Source organism: Terrapene carolina, unplaced genomic scaffold (assembly GCF_002925995.2).
Source record: "Terrapene carolina triunguis isolate 2854851 unplaced genomic scaffold, T_m_triunguis-2.0 Scaffold89, whole genome shotgun sequence".
NCBI classification, from domain to species: Eukaryota; Metazoa; Chordata; order Testudines; family Emydidae; genus Terrapene; species Terrapene triunguis.
This window is the reverse complement of record NW_020664440.1, coordinates 32,010,546-32,032,631: the sequence shown is the minus strand read 5'-3', so window position 1 is coordinate 32,032,631 and position 22,086 is coordinate 32,010,546. Positions and strand designations below refer to the sequence as shown.

Sequence of the window (22,086 nt, the reverse complement as noted above, 5' to 3'; positions counted from 1 at the left end):
ATATAAAAAAAATGAGGCACCAATACAATGTGCTGGGTCTCCTCCCATATCAATTATGAGCATGTGTATAATAATAGTGCCTAGAGGCTCCAACTGACATTGGGGTCCCCTCTTGCTTGGTGCTGCATAAATCCCAACCAAGATTAGGGACTCCATTAGCCTAGGCACTGCACAGACCCTGACTGAGATTGGGTCCTCCGATCAGACACAGCAAGAGACAGTCCCTGCCCCAATGAGGTCAGAATCTAAACAGCCAACAAAGGGCACTCTCTGCTCCCTGACTCCAAATTCCCAGCTGCGCCCATGAGTGCGGCTGCTGCTTGGGGCATGACACCGTGACTCGCTGCTCCATGTCGCTGAGCATCTTGCAGGGCTACTACTCTGAGCTGTGCCATCATGTGTGGACGGGGGTTTCCCCAGCCCAAATCCTACCTCAGACCCTGAATTAGTTCAAGAGGGCGTGAAACCGTTAAGAGGTGCCCGTGGACGGTGTGAGGCTGGTAGCAGCCCCCGGTGCGCCGGGACCAGGTCTTCTTGGAGTTGGGTTGTTTGGGAATGCAGCTCAAAGCAGGTGGTAAACTCCATCTAAGGCTAAATACTGGCACGAGACCAATAGTCAACAAGTACCATGAGGGAAAGTTGAAAACAACTGCTTTGGCTCCCTTACTGCTATGACACACACACACCCCGCCGTGGGAGGGAGGCAGAGAGTGGGGACTTTCCCCACTGTGGGGAGGGGCAAAAAGAATGCACACCATCTGCTCAAGCAACACACGAAATCTGGGGTGGGGGAAGAATGCACAATGAACAGGCAGCAGGTGGGAACGTTGCGAGTAGGACTAGGTGTAGGCAGGAAAGGGTTCGGTGAGACACCAAGGAGCGGACGCAAACCCGGCCCAGGCCTGTCACGAATCGCGAAGTTTAACATCCGGCTTCCGGCGTAACACTGTAAGCGGTCCGGTCCCGCACCACTTCCCTTCTCTTTTAGCCCATTCTGGCCCACCAGGACAGACAGAAGGGAGCGAGCCGGAGCGGATAGAGAGAGGCAGCGGGGCAAGATGGCGTCTTCTGCGCGGTGGAATCACGTGTGGGTTGGATCCGAGACTGGCATCCTGAAAGGTATCGGGGAGGGCGGCCGTGATGGGGGGGGCTTGTCCCATTCTCTTCTCCCTCCCCCCGGCTGTGACCATTTTTCGTCTCTTTCCTAGGGGTGAACCTGCGGCGGAGACAGGCCACCAACTATGTGGCGGCCTCGGCACTGCGCCGGGATGAGGGCGTCAGTGCCATGTGCTGGGGGGACCCCTCCGAGTCCGAGGTGAGGGGCCCGGGGCGGCGGGGGGAGGGGCTGCAGTCGAAGGGCTGGGGCGGCGGGAGGGGCTGCAGTCGGGGCGTCCCCTGACCCCTCTCCTTCCCCAGATCCTCGTCGGCTGCCTGGATCGGTCGGTGAAGCTGTTCAGCACCGAGAAGGGAAAGTTCACAGAGTCGCGGCAGTGTCTGGGCGGGGAGGGCTCGTTCTGCGGCCTGGCCGTGCACGACAGGTGGGTCCCGCGCCCCGAACCAGGCAGCTGCCCCCCAGCTCCATAGTGCCTGTTTCCAGCTTTTTATCTGTGGGCCTATCTAACCCCAGGTTTCACCCATCCCCCCTGTCCCCTCCCGGCCGGGATCGGGCCTATCTAACTCCAGGTCTCACACGTTCTCCTCCTCCTGGGAGACTCATGGATCCCTTTATCCCAAGTCTCCTTCTCTCCGTCCCCACCCCATCAGATCTGTAGATCCATCTAACCCTGGGTCTCACGCAGCCAAACCCTGGATTAGATCATTTACCCTTTCCTGCTCCCTGCTACCCCCAGGTTAGACCCGGGAGCTCCTTGAACCTCACATCACAACATGCATGCACATGCCTACCTTTGGATCAGACCAATCGGCCCATCTAGCCTCCTGTCCTGTCTCTTACAGCAGCTGATGTTGGATGGTTCACTCAGAGACTTAATCTATCCTGCTGCCAAAAAGAAATACACCCGTGGGGGGGGGGAGAAGCATCTTTCACCCTCTTTAGGCAGGAGATTCAAGTTCCCTTTGTGACACCCACTCCTTGTCTACCTATCCATGCATCCATCCATCTCACCCCCTAATTCCAGTAGTGAGCGTGGCCCGTGTCTGCTGTTAGAAACTAACAATGATTTATTTCTCTCTCCTCCCTATCTGGATTTTCTCCCTCTCACCCCCACCATTTGGCTGGCATGTGCAGTTCCATCATCACCTGTGTGGAGTCTGGTCTCCTCAAGGTCTGGCGGGATGCTTCATCCGAAAACGTAAGGCTCTCATGGGGAGAGGCCTGGGGCAGTGGATGCTGGGTTGGTGGTAGGATGCTGCATTGGGAAGGAATCTGAGCCGGATTAGGGCTAACACTGTTGCCTCCCAGGCTGGTCCCAGGGAGTCGAGCTGTGTGGGGACAATTCCTGTTTGCTCTGTGGGGAGGGGTAAGTGCAGTGGATCTCAGTCCTGCCAGGATCCCTGCACTTGGGGGTATCATAACTCCCTCTTTTCTGCTGCCCCATTTAGATGGAAACCCAGGTGGGGGCTGGTGTGTGCCGTATGCGCCAGAACCCTGCCCAGCCGCAGTGTGTGGGGACAGGTGGGAAGGAGAACGCTCTGAAGGTCTGGGACTTGCACCGGCCTGAGGAACCCATCTTCCGTGCCAAAAATGTGAGTGCTTGCCCTAGATGTTCCCCCTACAAGCCCATGCTCTAGGGAGCCCTGGCCATGCCCTCTATCAGCATCTGCCCTGGCTGCCCCTGCGGGGAGGGAAGCCCTTGGCCTGGCCCTAAGTCTATATCCTACCCCTTGAGGGAGAGTCTGTCCTGACGCCACCTATTGTTCCCTGAACCTGTGCCCCACCATACACACTCTTCCTCCCTTCATCCCTCCCCCCAATCCCTGGCAAGATCTACATTTCATCTTCTGTCCCCTGCCCGGAGCCCAGCACCCTCTCAGGCCATGTGGGAGCAAACCCAGCCCAGGCCTTGTGGTTCCACTTACCCCGCCTCACCCCTCTCGGCAGGTGCGGAATGACTGGCTCAATCTCCGAGTCCCTGTGTGGGAGCGTGACCTGCAGTTCCTACCTGGGTCTGAGAAGATTGTCACCTGCACTGGGCACCACCAGGTAGGAGCCTGAGGAGTGGATTGGGCTGCAATGGAGGGATTGGAGTCTGTAGGGGGGAGGTGGTATTAGGGTCTGGAGGACCGTGTAGGTAGGGAGATTGGGTTCTGGAGGAGGTCTGGGGAGGGACTTGGGAGGCGGTGGGGGTGTGAGCTGGGTTGAGGTGGGAAAGGGATCAGGGTCTGGGGAGCCCGCAGAGGGAGGGATGAGTAGACTTGGGTCTGAGAGGCTGGGAGTAGAGGGAGAGGGACCTGGGGAAGGGGAGGTGCAGGATGGTGTTTGGGGTGGGGGAGATGGGGAAAGGGGATCAGTCTGAGGTGCAAACAGGGATGGGGGATTGTGGAGCAGGGGGAATGGAGGGAAGAGTTGGGGCGATAGAGGTGTTGGATTGGGGTTTGGAGGGGTTGGGCAGATGGGGAAGGGGAATCAGGGTCTGAGATGCAGAGGATGGAGGGGGGGGGGCATTCAGGTGTTTGGAGGGTTTGTTTCCTGACAGTAACTGACCTCTGATGCCCCCAGCTCACCTGCTTGGGACAGAGTGGTTGCCTGCCAGGGAGGGAGTGTGCGGGGCCACTTTGACGCCCTCTCTGTCTCTCCCAGGTGCGGCTGTACGACCCCAGCTCCCCACAGCGGCGCCCTGTGCTGGAGGCAACCTATGGGGAATACCCCCTCACAGCCCTCTCCCTCACCCCTGGTGCTGAGTGAGTCACTCTCCCTGCCGGCTGAGGGGGCGGGGGCACTGAACACAGTTGAGGGAGGGCAGGGCAGTGGCTCTGTGGCTTGGGGTGAGGCACCGTCTACGAATGCCAAGGGCAGGCAGCTGAGAGCTATTCAGAGATCAGCACCAGACCTCCATTTGGTTCTGTTTGGTGGGAGGCAGCACTGGCTCCTGGGTCAGAGCAGAGGGGCTGGGAGTCTGGGCTCCTGGGTTCTTTTCCCAGATCTGGGTGGAGAGTGGGTTCGGGTGGAGGGGAAGGAGCTGCTCATGGCTCCTTGGTGGGTGGTGGAGTGCAGAAGCCTGGCTGGGCAGTGGGTATCCCTGTGACCATGGGGTGAGGAGTTAGAGCGGTGGCTCCTGTCCTGCCTGTGCCTAACACCCATCTCCTTGCAGCTCTGTGGTGGTAGGCAGCTCGCACGGGGACATGGCTGTCATCGACCTGCGGCAAGGTGAGCAGGGGCTGGGGCATGGCTGCAGCCCACAGCACTTTGCTGCTGCCACCCTCAGGGCATGGAGGGGCTAATGTTGGGAGGGAGTATGGGATTTTGTACGGGAGAGGGAACACTGTTCCTCTTGGGGCAGGGGAGAAGTCTGGCCTGTGGGGGTGGAGGAGGGATTCGTGGGGGTGGAAAGTTAGGAGGTGAGGCTGGGTTGAGGTTGAGTCAGTGGAGAGGGTGCTACTGGGCCCTCTGGCTTGGATCTCTGGGGGTGGGCCTGGGGGCTGGCTCAGTGATGGTCCGTCTCTCTCTGCAGCAGGACGGCTGGTGAAATGCCTGAAGGGCTTTGCTGGGAGTGTGCGCAGCGTCCACTGTCACCCCACCCTCCCACTCGTGGCTTCCTGTGGCCTTGACCGCTTCCTGCGGGTACATAATATCGAGGACAAGCGCTTGGTACACAAGGTGAGAGCTGCGCCCTCACCCACCCCATGCACAGCACCCCTGCTGGGAGAGGCCAGAGCTGCAGTGATTCCCTCTCCCTTATGGACATGTTGCTGTATCCTGATCTCTGACCCTTGTTGTTTGCAGGTGTATCTGAAGTCCCGGCTAAACTGCCTGCTGCTGACCAGCCGTGAGAAGTGGGAGGTGAGTGTGGTGGGAAGGGAGGGAGCAGAGGGGGCTCCCTCTTGGGTGTGGGAGCTCTATTTGTGGGGTCGCTGCACCTTAGCTGCCTCTCTCCTGGCTGCATTGTTATTGGGTTGAGGGTGTTGGGGATGGGGAGCAGGGGAGAGACCTCGGGGCCAGGGCCTCCTGCTCCCCTAAACCTGCTTAAGGTAGTGGGTAGGGACCCTTCCCTTGTCCTTCTATGGGGGCCCCTTCACGTAGTCAGGGCACGGCAGGGGGCGCTGCTTGTTTTGACTGTGCCTCCCTCACCCCCCCCACCCCCCAGGATGAAGAACCTGAACCTGCAGCCCCCCAAGCAGACGTGAAGGAGGAAAAAGATGAGCTGTGGGATGGCATGGAGACGGTGGCTACCAGAACAGTGCTCAAGCGCACCGGGGACCCCAATGTCCGGGAGACCCAGCTAGGCAAGCATCCCAAGAAGCAGAAGAGAACGAGCGCTGGGCCTTGAGGGGGGCGAGTGGGGAGCCTGTTCCCCAGCCAGAAAGGATAATGAACTCGCTCCCCACCCCGGCCATAGGGACTCCTGCCTGGACAAGGGGAGGGGAAGCCTCATGTCTCTGCTGGCCAGAGGCACCAGCCTCTCCCCTGCTACTGAAAGGGACTGGGGTGGAGGAGGGGTGGAAATGTGCCAGCCCTAGCTGGGGTTGGCAGGGCCCTAACCTCTCAGAGAATGCCACCCCCGCTTGGACAAGGTGGGTTGAGCTGGGGGCAGTCACAGCCGACTGTGGGGCTGGAGGGCAGAGCTGGGTCCATTAAGGCCCATTCCATTGGCCAGCGAGTGGTGAGAGGAGCAGATATTTTGCGTGAGAGATTTGGACCTACCCCCTGGACATCCAAGCTGTAATGGCCCTCACACAGCAGTGTAAAAAGAACCTGTAACCATGTCTTGTTCTGGAAGTGTGTGTGTCTGTGTGTGGGGTTTGAGGTGGGGTGGTGCATTGGCATGAGCCCTACTCTTTGCTCTTTCCTAGATGGTCCACTGCCTATGGGGGGAGGGCTGCCCCCAGGGTGGGTATTGGAGGAGGGACCCCTGTACATGACCCCCCCCCCACCACACACACACATCAGCTCTCCATCCACATGCAGCTCTTCTGTGCCCTAGCCCTTGGCTATCCCCTCTCTGCCCTGCCCCCAGCCATGGACTCTCCTACATGGCCCCTCCTTGAGGAGCCTCTGCCCCCAGGGGGCCTGTCTCACCTGGGGCGGACAGGACACGTGGGAGACGCAGCTGCGATCTGCCCAGGCTGCCGTGGAGGAGCCGGAGGCGGGGCCGTGCCCCCGGGCGTGGTGCGGGCGGAGCCGCTGGGAGGGGTCCATGGGGGCGGGGCGCTGCGTCTCTCCAGGAATCGGGGCCATGCCCCGGACCAAGCCCTCGCCTGGAGACTGCGACAGGGAGGCGCCGCTGGGCGCTGACCTCACAAAGCGCCCGGGGACCGCGCGGAGCCACGGGCTCCAGGCGGCGGCAGCGCACCCATGGGCTGCATGCACTCCGGCCGCGGATCCCGCGCCGCGGGGCCGGACGGAGCAGAAAGGCCCAGCGGCACTGCAGGTGGGGAGATCCCTGCCTTGGGGGGGCTACACGGGGGGGCATCCCGGAGGGAGGAATCCCTGCAGGGGGCGCGAACTGCAGGCGCGGGTGACCCCTGCCGGAGGAAAGTGGGGAGGCTGTGCAGGGGGCGGGGCTACATGTGTGTATGGGGGATCTTGGAGGGAGATTCCTGCATTGGGAAGAGGGGGATCATGGGACTTCCGCAGGGAGTGGGGGTCCCTATAGGGGAAGGCTACTGGGTCCTTCATGCTGCTCCGTGATAGAAATCTGTAAGTCTGTCCAGCTGGGGGGGGCTCCTACCCCTAGGTCACGCTCCTACTCCTGGGTCTGCTGGGGTCGCAGTGCACATTGCACTCTATGTCTTTGGGTTTATTCTCTGGGGAAACTCAGAGCCAGTGAGGGGAAATTCCCATCCCTACTCTGCACAGAGCAGAGTGGATTCCAGGCATCCTGCTGCCCAGCTATCCCTCTGCTGTGACCAGCTAGACCCCACTGTTCTCCTAGAGCCAGGAATAGAACCCAGGAGCTCTGGATCCCCGACCCTCAACTGGACAACACTACTTCATGGTGGCTCTTCATTTGCCTTACCATAGAGCTTGTAAAGGTGTAGAATAAATATAAAATTAGAGAATTAAAGTTAGCTTGAGTTTGGAAGACCTTGAAGGTAATGAGTTATAGGGCCAGAAGACATGAAGTAGGGGGCATGTCTGGTTCAAAGAATAACTAATGAAATAAGGGGACATTTCTGAAGAGAAGGCCTCTGACTGGTAGGGGTGACAGCAGATGGTTTTAAATAAGACAAAGAGAATCTGTTTTACAATGAGCCAACATGGCCCTTCACATTCCACACACCAGTGTTATTGAAAAACTTAGGGCCCATGTGAACCCACGTTTAGCCCATTTGTAATTATCTTAATCAGATGCTCATAAATGTTTTGTTACTGTCTGAATGTGGTAAATTGCTTATTATTTAGGTTTTGTAGGCAATTTGTTTAGAGCAATTGTATAAATATCATTTGGCCTTTGGATTTAATAAAGGAATTTATGGTTACATAACATAAGAACATAAGAAAGGCCGTACCAGGTCAGACCAAAGGTCCATCTAGCCCAGTATCCTGTCTACCGACAGTGGCCAATGCCAGGTGCCCCAGGGGGAGTGAACCTAGCAGGCAATGATCAAGTGATCTCTCTCCTGCCATCCATCTCCATCCTCTGACAGACAGAGGCTAGGGACACCATTCCTTACCCGTCCTGGCTAATAGCCATTAATGGACTTAACCACCATGAATTTATCCAGTTCTCTTTTAAACTCTGTTATAGTCCTAGCCTTCACAACCTTCTCGGGTAAGGAGTTCCACAAGTTGACTGTGCGCTGCGTGAAGAAGAACTTCCTTTTATTTGTTTTAAACCTGCTGCCTATTAATTTCATTTGATGACCCCTAGTTCTTGTATTATGGGAATAAGTAAATAACTTTTCCTTATCCACTTTCTCCACATCACTCATGATTTTATATACCTCTATCATATCCCCCCTTAATCTCCTCTTTTCCAAGCTGAAGAGTCCTAGCCTCTTTAATCTCTCCTCATATGGGACCCGTTCCAAACCCTTAATCATTTTAGTTGCCCTTTTCTGAACCTTTTCTAGTGCCAGTATATCTTTTTTGAGATGAGGAGACCACATCTGTACGCAGTATTCGAGATGAGGGCGTATCATTGATTTATATAAGGGCAATAATATATTCTCAGTCTTATTCTCTATCCCCTTTTTAATGATTCCTAACATCCTGTTTGCTTTTTTGACCGCCTCTGCACACTGCGTGGACATTTTCAGAGAACTATCCACGATGACTCCAAGATCTTTTTCCTGACTTGTTGTAGCTAAATTAGCCCCCATCATATTGTATGTATAGTTGGGGTTATTTTTTCCAATGTGCATTACTTTACATTTATCCACATTAAATTTCATTTGCCATTTTGTTGCCCAATCACTTAGTTTTGTGAGATCTTTTTGAAGTTCTTCACAGTCTGCTTTGGACTTAACTATCTTTAGCAGTTTAGTATCATCTGCAAACTTTGCCACCTCACTGTTTACCCCTTTCTCCAGATCATTTATGAATAAGTTGAATAGGATCGGTCCGAGGACTGACCCTTGGGGAACACCACTAGTTACCCCTCTCCATTCTGAGAATTTACCATTTATTCCTACCCTTTGTTCCCTGTCTTTTAACCAGTTCTCAATCCATGAAAGGACCTTCCCTTTTATCCCATGGCAGCTTAATTTACATAAGAGCCTTTGGTGAGGGACCTTGTGAAAGGCTTTCTGGAAATCTAAGTACACTATGTCCACTGGATCCCCCTTGTCCACATGTTTGTTGACCCCTTCAAAGAATTATAATAGATTAGTAAAACACGATTTACCTTTACAGAAACCATGTTGACTATTGCTCAACAGTTTATGTTTTTCTATGTGTCGGTTAAATCAGTATCATGATAATAGCCTGCATAAATAATAATTCCAATGTTCTGGCTGCTGGATCCCGGGTGGTGCTCACCTCAGCTCCATGCGAGTGGCAATATATCCCTGCTGCTCCTAGGCAGAGTCGCGGTTAGCTGGCCCTGGGCGTTACCCCCACCCCGCCCTGAGCACTGGCTCTGCAGCTCCCATTAGCCACGGCACCTGCGGGCAAAGGCAGCATGCAGAGCCGCCTAGCTGTACCTCTGCCTACAAGCAGCAGGGACAGGTTGCTGCTCACAGGGAGCTGCATGAGGTGAGCACTGCCCAGATCAGGCACCCTGCATCCCCTCCTGCACCCCAACCCCCCTCACACCCAAACTCCCTTCCAGAGCCTGCGCCCTGCACCCAGTGATGAGCTGCCAAAAACGTAACAACCGGTTCCCTCCTCCTTACCCCACGAGGGGGTCGTGGCCCGGCCCGCCCCCTCCCAGACCCCTGCCCCATCCACCCCCCTTCCCTGTCCCCTGACTGCCCCCCGCCGCCCCATCCAACCTCTCCTCTCATTCCTGATGGCCCCCCGGGACTCCTGCCCCATCCAACCACCCCTTCTCTCTGTCCCCTGACTGCCCCTGGAACTCCTGCCCCGACTGCCTCCCACCGCCCCATCCAACCCCTGCTCCTTCCTGACTGCCCCCCTCCGGACCCTTGTCCCCATTCAATCCCCCTGTTCCCTGCCCTCTGACCACCCTGACCCCTATCCACCCACCACCACCATCCCGAACTCCCCTGCCCTCTATCCAATACCCCTTCCCTGCTCCCTGACCGCGCTGCCTGGAGATGGCTGGTGGCGCTTGAGCCGGGCCGGGGCCGCAGCCACGCTGCTCGGAGCTGGGGCGGGGCCGGAGCCGCACCGGAGCCACATTGCCGGGCCAGAGCTGCGCCGGACTTTGGATACCTATGTAGAAGAATGCTTGGCAGAGCACAGCAGGGATCCATTCTTCACACAATGCACAGTCAGCCTGTGGAACTCATTGCCAGGGAATGCTGCAAAGGCCAAAAGTAAAGCAGGTTAAAAAAAAAAAAATTAGATAAGCTCATGGAGGATAGGTCCAACAATGGCTATTAGCCAAAATGGTCAGAGACGCAATGCCATGCTCTGGGTGTCATTAAACGTCTGACTGCCAGAAGCTGGGACTGGACAACAGGAGATGGATCACTCAGTAAATTGCCCTTTTCTGTTCCTTCCATCTGAAACATCTGGCACCGGCCACTGTTGGAAGACAGGGTACTGGGCTAGGTGGACCAATGGTCTGTCCCAGTATGGCCATTCTTATGTTCTTATGAATGCCACAAATACATTCCTGGCAGAGCACAACAAAGGTCTGTTGAATGCTGTAAATAGATAAATTATTGGCATGACATGGCAGAGATCCATTGACTGCCACTGGAATTTTAAAGAGTAATACCCAAGGGAGACCATGGAGAGAACAGTAGTTGTAGCTAAAGAATGGGTACAAAAAGGCACAAAGATAAGCTAGCAACCAAGAAATCATCTGATAAATGTGTCACTTTAGGAGATAAGTAAGTGATTTGAGGAAAGAGAGCAAGGAGTTAAAAGGAACTGTTGCACAAATTAACTCTGCATAGGTGGTGAGGACTACCACCACTATGCTTTTGTCCCCAGAAGCCTTTACAACCATTCTGAAGGAAAATGTGCCCCTTTCCCAACGAATGGTGTGTAAATAATCAATTGTACATGACTGCTGCATGCAGAGACAATCTGATTTGAATAATTTGACTATGGACGATTTAGTCAAAATCACTAAATAGAAATAAGGGGGTTCCACTGGAACTCGACTGCCCCCAAATTTATCAGTAGGGAATGTAATTGGGGTACGGTTCTGTAAAAATAATTAGAGCGGTGCAAGGAGAGTTAAGCAAAAATGTTTTAAAAAAAATGGAAATAAATTTGTGTAATTATGTAAGGTTTTAAGGCCTTAAACCAACACTCCTGGTTTGTAGAACCCTATTTTGTATGGTTTAAAATGAGTTGGTTTTTAAAAGATTTCACTAAAAATCTGTTTGAATCTTTCATTCAAAGTTGCAAAACAAACATTTTTTTGCCAAACACAGGTGTGTTAACGAAGCTAGTGTTATTTGGCTTTGCTATTTAGCATTTAAACCTTTGGATACCTCAATGCTTTTATAAAGTTAAAGATCCTTTTAAATAAGGGCTAGAGGATGTGGTAGGGGTGGCCAGAACCTGGCTATTGGGGAGACACCCTGATCCTATTGCAGTAATAAAACAGCAGGTAAAAGAACTGCAGGGGAAGAATGAAGAGGCAGGGCACCTCTGGGGCAACAGCAGCAGAAAGGAGTACAAGAGAAACAATGTAGGAACAGGGAGCCTTAAGGTGGCTCTGAGTAATCAGTCACTTTGATAAGAGTACATGGAAATTCTGTAAACACAAAACCGTTACACTTCACATGAAAATTCATATATGGCTAATATAATGTTATAGCAAATAAAAAATTGAAGTTAAAGTATGGAAGGAATGTGCATTTCCCCATGGAATATGCAGTGTATACTGTAAAAGGGATAAAAGAAACATAAATGATTTATTTAAATAAAATCCTATAAAAGCTCCAAAGAGGAGCCAGAATAGGTTGTGTTTTCTTTTTCAAATGCCTGTGTACTCTGGAAACAGAAGCCAACCCAGAACCAAGGAAGATCAGTGAATATAAGAAACGGAGCTTAACCATTAAAAATCTGTCCAAAAGTTTTGTTTAACTGTGGTGTAAAGTAAATATTATTAAGGGAGTGAAAACCTACATGGCAGTGTTTTATAAATGGAAAAGAATATTTCTACAAAAGCTAATTGAATACAAGATTAAAATCCCTTAAAATTAAAACAAATCCAAATAATGGCTTATAGTTAAATCCATTAAGGAGATACTTTATAATAATGGTTAGCTTATTCATGCACCAGCTTTATTGAATTTTACTCATTTGCAGTCTCTGGAATTTGGTCAAAAATGGTTAAATACTATTAAAAGGACTTTATGGACAAAAATTTAAACTTTAAAATGCTTAAACCTGCCAAAAATTGGCATAGAAGCTAAACTATTTTGGACTGGTATGTCACATTGAAACCAAGCTGACATACTCCAAGCATTTTAACAGAAGCTAGCTGCAGAAGGATTGCATCCATGTAGGAAGGAACAATCAGTTGCACACATACAAAATGGGAAATGAATGCCTAGGAAGGAGTACTGCGGAAAGGGATCTGAGGGTCATAGTGGACCACAAGCTAAATATGAGTCAACAGTGTAACGCTGTTGCAAAAAAAAAAAAAGCAAAGAGCATTCTGGGATGTATTAGCAGGAGTGTTGTAAGCAAGACACGAGAAGTTATTCTTCCGCTCTACTCTGTGCTGATTAGGCCTCAACTGAAGTATTGTGTCCAGTTCTGGGCACCACATTTCAGGAAGGATGTGGACAAATTGGTGAAAGTACAGAGAAGAGCAACAAAAATGATTAAAGATCTAGAAAACAGGACCTATGAGGGAAGATTGAAAAAATTGGGTTTGTTTAGTCTGGAAAAGAGAAGACTGAGAGGGGACATGATAACAGTTTTCAAGTACATACAAGGTTGTTACAAGGAGGAAGAAAATTTGTTTTTCTTAATCTCTGAAGATAGGGCAAGAAGCATTGGGCTTAAATTGCAGCATGTGAGGTTTAGGTTTGACATTAGGACAAACTTCCTAACTGTTAGGGTGGTTAAACACTGGAATAAATTGCCTAAGGAGGTTGTGGAATCTCCATCATTGGAGATTTTTAAGAGCAGGTTAGACAGACACCTGTCAGGAATGGTCTAGATAATTAGTCCTGCCATGAGTGCAGGGGACTGGACTAGATGACCTCTCAAGGTCCCTTCCAGTTCTATAATTCTATGATTAAATGAGGGAGTGTTTTCAACAAGAGTTAGCATCTAGCTAACATTTTATTGTATCTTAAAAATGAACAAAGCAAAGAATTTATTGATAAAAAGCATTGAATTGTTTTATAAGCATGATGTTGTATTTTTGTTTTTTGGAAATGCACAAGGTAAAATTAAGTTGCTATCATGAAAGGTAAAAAGCAAAAGCAATAACATGCATAGTACATTGTAAATACATGCTATATAAAGTAAAAGCATCCTTAAATGACAGAACAAAGGTTGCCCTCTTTTATGACCACAGAAAACTAAAGGTTAGGTACAAGGGAGGTAATCCTCATTGGTGCAGGGTAAGAAAGGAACAGGAGTCCAATACCATGAAGTTTGTGGGGGAAAAAAGCCTTGGCCAGAGTGTTACCAGTGGAAGTACTGGAAAGCTCTACAACACATATGGTGTTGCATGGCAATTACAAGGTCTGGAAAGCCACAGACCTGGACTGCTGTTTGCATCTGGAGGACACTTACATGGGCAGGTGTCATGTCTTACTGACAGTTGCCAGCTTGTAAATTCACTCTGGGGGAGCAATCTCCAAATTGCACAGTACAGCTGAGATGCTGTTGGGAAGTTGGTGAAGCAAAACTGTCTATGCTGGTAATGGCAGAGCAAGCTTATAATGTGGGACTACATCCATATAGTAATGGTGGTCATTTAATATTTTGGTAATTACTAGTGTTATTATGGTGATTATTCTGTTAATTCTATATTGCAAAGTTTGGCAGTTGTATAAAATTGTAGAAGTATTTTGAAATGCTTAATGTAGTAAAACCCACATAGTATGTAGGGTTTCAAAGTGGGGAATGTAGAATAAATAAAAAAATAGAGAATTCAAGTTAGCTTACATTTGGCTGAAGAAATATGTGTGGTAAAGAATGGCCTTGAAAGTAATTAGTTATAGGGCCAGAAGACATGAAGTAGGGAGCATCTCTGGTTCAAAGAATAATGAAATAAGGAGACATTTCTGAAGAGAAGGCTTCAGACTAATAGGGGTAACTGCAGATGGTTTTAAATAAGACAAAGAAAATCTATTTTACAGTGAGCCAACATGGCCCTTCCCACCCCACACACCAGTGTTATTGCAAAAATTAGGGCCCATGTGAACCCAGGTCCAAAGGAAAAACTGTTGGACAGCAGGAAGGAGGGGACAGATAGAGAGGAAAGACCTAGGGTAGAAAGAAGCTTGTAATCTTATCTGGATTAAGACTGGGAATAAGGGTGACCTGTCTCCAATTGTTTTTTTAGCTGAAGTCAATACCTGGCACAGACATCACTTATTTGTTAAAGGGTAGAAAAAAGTTAACTCAATGAATTAATTGCTAATAGCTGCCTGGCCACGTTGGAGCCAACCAATGTGGGTCTAAGTACCCCCGGGGTTTAGCTCATTTGTAAGTATCTTGATCAAATGCTTATAAATGTTTTGTTATTGTCTGGATGTGGTAAATTGTTTATTATTTAGGCTTTGTAGGCATGTTTAGAGCAATTGTACAAATACCATTTGGCCTTTGGATTCAATAAAGGAATTTATGGTTAAATGAGTGTCATGACAATATCCTGCATAAATAATTCCAACAGAAAGGAAGGACGGGTGAGGCCTGGGGTATGCGTGTGGTCTGGTCAACATGCTGATAGCCTACGCTCCTCCATTGCAGACAGCAAGCTCAGGCCTAGGTGCAAACAGCAACTGCGGATCGTGCACCCAACCCCTGAGGTGCATTCATCTGAGAGCCTCAACATCCGGGTCATCTGGAGACGTGTCTCCATCTTTGGTAACCGGCGTGATTCCATAAGGAGCACCAAGAGCAGGACGTCTGCCACCACGCTGCCTGGGGCCAGCGATTCTGGCCTGGAGAGCAGTCCCAAGGAGGCCAAGGCCGCTGGGGAAAATCCTCCATCCTAGAGGCTGCCCTGCTGCTAACAGAGAGGGGGAATAAACATAACTTTCACAGCTGCTTCTGTGCTGGGCTTACTGCCCCCAGGCAGGGGATGGAGACGGGGCCCAGTGTCCCTGGGCAGGGCATTGCATGGGATGGGTGGCAGTGCCCCATGGCAGGGTGTGGGCTCCCTGGACACCTGCGGACCGTGTGTGTGTGCGGGGGGGAGGGGGGAGCAGTTCTGCACGGGCAGTTTCGGAGGTCCCCGGGCTGTGGGGGGCCCAGTGCCCAGAAGCAATAGGGGGGTCGGAGGGGTCCCGTGTCGTGTGTGGCCCCACCCAGGAGGTGGCAGGCGGGCAGAAGTGGCCGCGCGCTGAGCCTGTAACTAGGGGCTGGTCCACTGGAGCGACCCGCGCGAGCTCCCCGCCCCACCGGTGTTACGAGGGGTCAGAACCCGTTGATGACAATCGCGGCCCCTTTAAGAAGCCGCTCCTCAGGGAGGGGGCGTGGCACGTCTCGGCGTGGTGCGCTGACGCGTTACGTGAGGTGTACGTGGCAGTGACGTTGTACCCGGCCGGTGGGGTCTAGGTTGTAACAACCAGCGGTAGATCTGCGTCTCGGTGAGTCGGGGGGCGGGACCGGGGCCCCCAAGCCCCCTTCCCCCGGGCAGGGTTGGGCCCAGATGGGGCAGCCCCCGCCCCTGGGCGTCCCCTCCAGGGGCCCCCGGCCCCCCCCTTCCCCGCTCTGTGCTCCCCAAGGAGCCCCCGGGGTCCCCCGCTCAGTGCTCCCCAAAGGTTCCTCTCCCCGTCTGCCCCGGCTGATCCTTACAGCGTTACTTCTCCCTGCTCCTCCCAGCCCCCGGAGTTCCCCGCTCAGAGCCCCCTGCCCAGGCACCCTGCTCCGGGGCCCAGTGGGTGAGGGCGGGGGGCTGGGAGCCAGGACTCCTGGGTTCTCTCTCTGGCTCTGCCACCTAGCCGTTATTTGCTGTTTTGTGGAAGTCGTTCCCCCCCCACCGCCGCTCTGCGCTTCACTTCACTTCCCTTCTCTGTTTGATGGGGTTAGCGACACTGAGTGGTATGCAGAAGGGGCTGTGGGGCAGCTCTCACCAAGTGGCCTGAAGCACCGGGGTGCACAGGGGTAGTTAATAGGCAGACCGTGGGCCAAATCTGGACCACCAGACACTTTAGAACGGACCACGAAATCTTTTTATTTACCTGTTGTTGTTTTTATTGCGGTGTGAAAAATGTGTCTCTGGAGTCTGGACTTGACTATAGCTTGACCAAGAAATTTGGACCTTGACAGAAAATAATTGACTACCCCAACATATGGACAGGGACCCAAGTGCCTTCAGTGTTTATTTACTCTGGGTTCTGTTGGGGAGCCCGGCCCCCAGTCCTGCCCCCTTCCTGCCTCTGCTTGTATGGAACTCTAATCCTAATGGCCTGATCCTGACACTGGCTTCTGCTGCCACCATCCCTGCCTGTCTCTGTCACCCAGTGTCATATTGTTTGACTGGGGCTGCTCACATGGGGACTGGACCTCACTGAAACTTGGGGCAGGATAGCATTGATATCTCTGGGGGGCTTCTGCAGCTGTGCAGTGGGGCAGGGGGTTTCTCTCTGCTATACATGTCTGGCTCTTCCCTTGCACTCTGGACACCACAAAGCAGTCTCCTCTCTGAACTGCAGATGAATTGCTGGGGAAGCCCTTTACATCCCCCTCTGAGCTCATAGGAGCCTGGACCCCTGTCTGGATCTTGTGTCAGGGGCTGCTCCTGCATGGGCAGGCAGGGGTGCCTTGGAGTTGCCTGACTGCCTTGCTGCAGTGAGAGATGAATGGACCAGAGGAGATGATGTGACAGTGAGTGTGCTGAGGAGTGAGGGTGGGACAAAGGGTTAATGGGGACAGGTGAGGGGGTGTTGGTTCTCTGCCATTAACCAAGTCCCTCAGCCCATGGCCTCCCCTCTCCCTAGCGCCAGGTTATGAGCCTCAATGAATACGAGAAAACGCCACGGCTCTAAGAACACGGATCAGGGCGTTTATCTGGGACCTTCGCAGATACAGGAGCTGCCCCCACCTGCTGCCACCACCGTCGCCTCCTCCCTGTCATTCCCGGACACCATGTCGTGTCGCGATCGCACCCAGGAGTTCCTCTCCGCCTGCAAGTCCTTGCAGAGCAGACAGGTGAGACCTCGTTTCCTGTGGGGCATCAGGCCCACTCCTTGCTAGTATGGGGGACACTCAGCCCCAGAACACCTGAGTTCAGTCTCTCTTTCTCCTTTCAGAATGGGCTGCAGCTGAACAAACCCGCTCTGAACGCCATGCGCCAGAGGAGCGAATTCACCGTCATAGCCAAGTGAGTGGGGCTGGAGCGACCTGGTCTTGGAGGAGGGCTGGGTCAGCCAAGGCTTGGGGAGGGGGCTGAGCAGCTGGTTAACCGAGAGTATGTGGTGCTGGCTCAGGATCAATGGGCAAGGAAGGAATCTTGTGGGATGGTGAGGCAGGCTGCCTGGCCTAGAATGGGGATGGGAGGGGGTTGTCCTGGAGGTCAGGGCTGGGGTAAGGCGGGAGTGCCCTGCTGGTGTGTTTAGTGAGCAGGCCCCTACTAGGGGAGCACAGACCCTACCCCACCCTGAACTCTGGTCTCCTGTTCTACCTCCATCCAGGCGCATCGGGAAGGATCTCAGCAACACCTTTGCCAAGCTGGAGAAGCTGACCATCTGTGAGTGGGGGGAGAGGGAGAGTAGGAGGGGGCTGCCTGGGGGTGTGGGCTCACACATGGAGGGGCTGCTGATGGCACTGGGGTTTAACATGGCTTCTCGCCTCTTTATAGCCACTGTAAACTGGAGACACAGACTTGTCTCACTCGGCTGGGATGGGCTATGGGGCCGCTGAGGAGCAGCGAGGGAGGGTAGTTGGTGCTGCGCCTGCATGTGTGAGGGGCTGTTAGCTCTGATCCTGGGGGCCATGATAAAGCAGGGCACTTGTGGTGGAGGGAAGAAGCTGAGACTCCTATGAGCTGGCCTTGGGGCTGTCCCCAGCCCCACTGCCTGCCAGGTGGGTTGGCCTCACATAGGACACCCCTTGAACCCCCTCTCTGTCCCCAGTGGCCAAGCGGAAGTCCCTGTTTGACGACAAGGCGGTGGAGATAGAGGAGCTGACGTACATCATCAAACAGGTTAGTGGGATCTAGGCTTGCATCCCCTGGTGGCTGAGACAGAGATGGCCTCTTTATTTGGGAGGTGGGGTGGGCAGGAACGAAAGGACCCAGAGCCTGTGAACAGCAGCCCCAGCTGGGTGGGAGCCAAAGGGCAGCTGGGATCGGGTTGGGGTGTGGGCCTCAACTGAGAGTGGAGCAATTTCCCTCCCCCAGGACATCAACAGCCTGAACAAGCAGATTGCCCAGCTGCAGGACTTCGTGCGGGCCAAGGGCAGCCAGAGCGGGCGGCACGTGCAGACCCACTCCAACACCATTGTGGTGTCGCTGCAGGTGAGGGGGAGTGGATCCGCTAGAGACAGGCATGGGAATGGGCGGCGTTCGCAGCTGATGAGGGAAATGGGGTGGCTCTGAGCCGGTGGAGGGGGAATGGATTGTGGAGGGGGCTGTGGTTTTGAGCTGGGGTGGGAATAGTTGAGTCAAGGCCCTGCTCCCAGTTGCCTTTTGACCTTTCACTTCCTCCCTTTCAGTCCAAACTGGCCTCAATGTCCAATGACTTCAAGTCAGTGCTGGAGGTGAGAACAGAGGTAAGATCTGAGTGCGTCCCTTGTTCCCCTCCCTCCATGGGGAGAACTAGCATGCCGAGACCCTGCCTGCCCCCATCTAACCCCAGCTCCAATCTCTCCTTGCTCCCCTAGAACCTGAAGCAACAGCGGAGCCGGCGTGAGCACTTCTCCCGCACCCCGATGCCCCTTACTGCCAGCAACCTGGGTGAGTCCAGAGTCCCTTGTCTTGGGAGGATGCTTGGGGGAGGGGGCTGGCGCACCCTGTGGGGGGGGGGGGGCATAGGTGTCATCTTCTAGGGAAGGGAGACCAGTAGGTAACTTCCTGTGTGGAGGCAGGGCTGGCCTTCCCCCTCTGGGAGCCTGGAGTCCGGAGGCCTGGGGCTTGGCTGCGGGGCTCCCCAGTCTCTGGCAGCCCTGACTGCACTGGCTTCTCTCTGCAGGTGGCTCCGCGATGCTGCAGGATGAACCACGGCGGGCGGGGGACGTGGCCATTGACATGGACAACCGGACGAGCCAGCAGCTGCAGCTGATTGACGAACAGGTGCTGGTGCGGGGAAATGGGGAGGACTGTTCCAGAGACAGGATGGGGGGGATGAGGGCTGCCCCAGGCACTGACTCCTCTTCGCCTCTATAGGATTCGTATATCCAGAGCCGGGCGGACACCATGCAGAACATTGAATCCACCATTGTGGAGCTGGGGTCCATCTTCCAGCAGCTGGCGCACATGGTGAAAGAGCAAGAGGAGACCATCCAGAGGTACCAACTTCATAGGCATGGCTGGACAGCTTCCTGCTCCCTTCCCTGCAGCCCTAGTGGGGGGCTCATCCCCCATTCCTGAGGCTTGGAACCAGTTCCCCACACAGAACAGTGGCCATCTGTAACTCACCCATGTTGGCCCTAGGGGCAAGCTTAATCTCTGCCACACCCAGAGCCTGGAGCTCATCCTCTGGGGCTAGGCCTGGTGGTGGGGGAGTCCAGGGGCCCCATCAGTCAATTGTGTCCCCTCTCCCCACCACAGGATTGATGCCAACGTGGAGGACGCCCAGCTGAATGTGGAGGCCGCGCATTCCGAGATCCTCAAATACTTCCAGTCAGTTACCTCCAACCGCTGGCTCATGGTCAAGATCTTCCTCATCCTCATCGTCTTTTTCATCATCTTTGTGGTATTCCTGGCCTGAGCTGTCCCCTTGCACCTGCCCTCCCCCAGCACCTGGAGCCCCCGCCCTCTCTCTGGCGGAGCCACTCGTGGACATCTATGCGCTGGACTCTTAGTTCTCACCCAGGTGGGGCAGCCTGGTGCCAGAGGGGCTCTCCCTCCTCACGCTGTGACCTGTGGACTCTGCTACAGCTCTGGGAACCCCCAGGCTGGACGTCCCAGGACTGAGTGGGGGCAGGCAGGTGCCTTGGTTCCCATGTATGGTAGCGCCAGGACTCTGCAACAAAGGGTGCTGCCTGTGGGGTGCTGACACCAGTGTTGGAGGAACCTCTAGTGCTGGGACTCTCACCGGAGCCCACCTCACACCTTGTGTGGGGCTACTCCTCCCCCTATCCTGCGCAGGGGCTCACCAGCTGTCTGCATCCAGGACTAACTGCCCCCACCCTGGCACTCATCACCTAGCGGCTCTCTGGTGTGCATGGGGAAGGGGTTGCCCCCGGATGTGCCTTCGCCAGCCCTGTGGGGCATTTGGCTGAGTGACGGGTTAGCCCCGTTCCCCCCACCCTTAGTTTTATTTTGTGTATTTAAGTCTCATCCTTCTCCCATAGTTATGGGGCTGCCCTAAGCACAGACTCCCCACTCTGCACCCCTCCCCGGCCACTTGGGCGCCACTGCAGCTGGGGCTGGCCCTGACAGTTGGATAGGTCTGTCTGTATGGCTGTCAGTGCAGAGGGAGAGGTGGGTGTGTCTCCCCTACACCCCCCTCACCCTGTTGCTCTTTTGCCTAAGTAGCACCACGCGCTGGACTTCCCCAGAGAAGCTCCTGCTACCATAGGTGCTCTGAGCCCTGCGCTGATGGCCTCCCTCTGGGGTGGGCAGCACTGGGCTCCTTGCACCTGAGCTGTGATTGTGGCGGGGGCGGCAGAGCTCAGTCCTCTCCACTGTGGTCCCTGTGGTGAGCTGTGTGTGGCTCCTTCCCTTAACATCGTAGGAGGTGCTAGGCCATGGTGCCCTCCTCACCATCTCTCTATGGTCTTGCTAAACCCCAACCCCTTATGGGGTGATGCCCCTTCCCCCAGCAGAGTGGGGAGGGGCAGGGGCCTTATTCCTCTCCCTGCTGGCACTCTCGCACAATGTCCTGTCCAATGGTTGATGTAAATAACCCTGCCCTGACCTAGCCCAGGGTGCTAAGGGCCTGATCATGGTGGCTGAGATGACCCCCGGTCATGACCCTGCTGTGACTTCAGCCCCCCTTCACCCCCAGGATTCTTCCCCACAATCACCTGGTCTTAACATTCCAATGTGGGTGCTGCCTCCTCTAGCTAATGAGTCCCTTTGCAGTCAGGTGATGGGGGAGACACAGACCTGTGGGGAAGAGGAGGGGTTTAACCTGCCCCTTCCTGGCTAGGGGGAGTGGGTGCAGAGTCAGTCTGAAAAGAAATTAAAGCTTGACTGTAATCCCAGCTTGCTGCTGGCCATGTGTCTCCTGTGGGCTGGGCCCTGGGGATGGCACGGGGCTTGGGGGAGGGATGCCACTGTTGTCCTGGGTGGGGAGACCAGGGGGTCATGTCCACAGGCCCAGCTGCCACCCTGAGGTCTCTGTGCTCTGGTCTCCTCCTACCTGGGAAGCTGCTGGGAGTGACCTGCTGGTTCCTGGGCTGAGCCTGCTCCCCACACCTCTGAGCTGGTAACCCGCTGGCCCGCTTCCCTCATGCATTGAGGACTTGGACAGTGTCCTCTGACTTAGAAAAGTGAGGAGGGGAGAGACTGGGGCCATACAGACCATTGCAGCTGCACTGAGCTCAGTCTGCCCTGCCCTACCACCTGGGTCAGCTGGGTCTGATCCTCTGGGGTTTGGATGGAAAGAGGGAGAGGGGCCTGTGCTTGGCTGCTGCTTCCAGCTGGAACCTGCTGATTGTTCTCTAGGAGAGATGGCAGAGGGAGGGGAACACCAGGTCCTCCCCTGGGCTGAGCTGACAGTGGTGGTGGGAGACTGTATATAAACCAGATGCTGGGATGGGGGCAACAAGGTTGCTGCAAATAGGATAATTAAAAAGTGCTGGTGGGGGTGCTGGGCACCAGCAGAGGGCCAGGCCTAGTGGCAGCAATTCAGTTTCTTCTCAGAGCATCAGGCATCAGAACCAGGAAGGAGCAGACATGAAAGGAGAGACCCCTTGCAGGGGATGGGTGGAAGGTTCACTGAGACATTAGTGTCCTGACAAGCCCTGCAATGCAAGGCAAAGTGGGTGCCACAGTTTCAGGCTAACTTCAACTGTATCCCCCCTGTGGTCCACTCAGGTCTCCAGCTGTCACTGATCTCTGGGCAGAGACCCTTGTC

The 22,086-nt window shown here is 54.0% G+C and overlaps 2 protein-coding genes across 6 annotated transcripts; both read left to right on the top strand.

Moving 5' to 3' along the window:
* Positions 1–969: 969 nt before the first annotated feature.
* Positions 970–5,447, top strand: WDR74 (WD repeat domain 74). 2 transcript variants are annotated; one of them, XM_024198832.3, is made up of 11 exons: positions 970–1,119; positions 1,209–1,315; positions 1,417–1,538; positions 2,249–2,312; positions 2,563–2,706; positions 3,062–3,163; positions 3,761–3,861; positions 4,272–4,327; positions 4,635–4,777; positions 4,904–4,960; positions 5,265–5,447. In XM_024198832.3, the coding sequence occupies exons 1-11, from the start codon at positions 1,059–1,061 to the stop codon at positions 5,445–5,447; spliced, it is 1,140 nt and encodes a 379-aa protein (XP_024054600.1). In that variant the 5' UTR covers positions 970–1,058. The 2 variants fall into 2 exon arrangements, with proteins under 2 accessions (XP_024054600.1, XP_024054599.1); XM_024198831.3 differs by having other exon boundaries at positions 971–1,119; positions 4,632–4,777.
* Positions 5,448–6,459: 1,012 nt separating this feature from the next.
* On the top strand, positions 6,460–21,195 carry STX5 (syntaxin 5). 4 transcript variants are annotated; one of them, XM_024198771.3, is made up of 12 exons: positions 6,460–6,548; positions 14,648–14,764; positions 16,843–17,053; positions 17,155–17,225; positions 17,536–17,591; positions 17,977–18,047; positions 18,243–18,359; positions 18,557–18,613; positions 18,725–18,797; positions 19,033–19,133; positions 19,227–19,348; positions 19,611–21,195. In XM_024198771.3, exons 3-12 carry the CDS (start codon positions 16,862–16,864, stop codon positions 19,768–19,770), a joined length of 1,020 nt encoding a protein of 339 aa, XP_024054539.1. In that variant the 5' UTR covers positions 6,460–6,548; positions 14,648–14,764; positions 16,843–16,861; the 3' UTR covers positions 19,771–21,195. The 4 variants fall into 4 exon arrangements, with proteins under 4 accessions (XP_024054539.1, XP_024054538.1, XP_024054542.1 ...); XM_024198770.1 differs by lacking the exons at positions 6,460–6,548; positions 14,648–14,764 and adding an exon at positions 15,411–15,489; XM_024198774.2 differs by lacking the exons at positions 6,460–6,548; positions 14,648–14,764 and adding an exon at positions 16,150–16,729.
* The last annotated feature ends 891 nt before the right edge of the window (positions 21,196–22,086 follow it).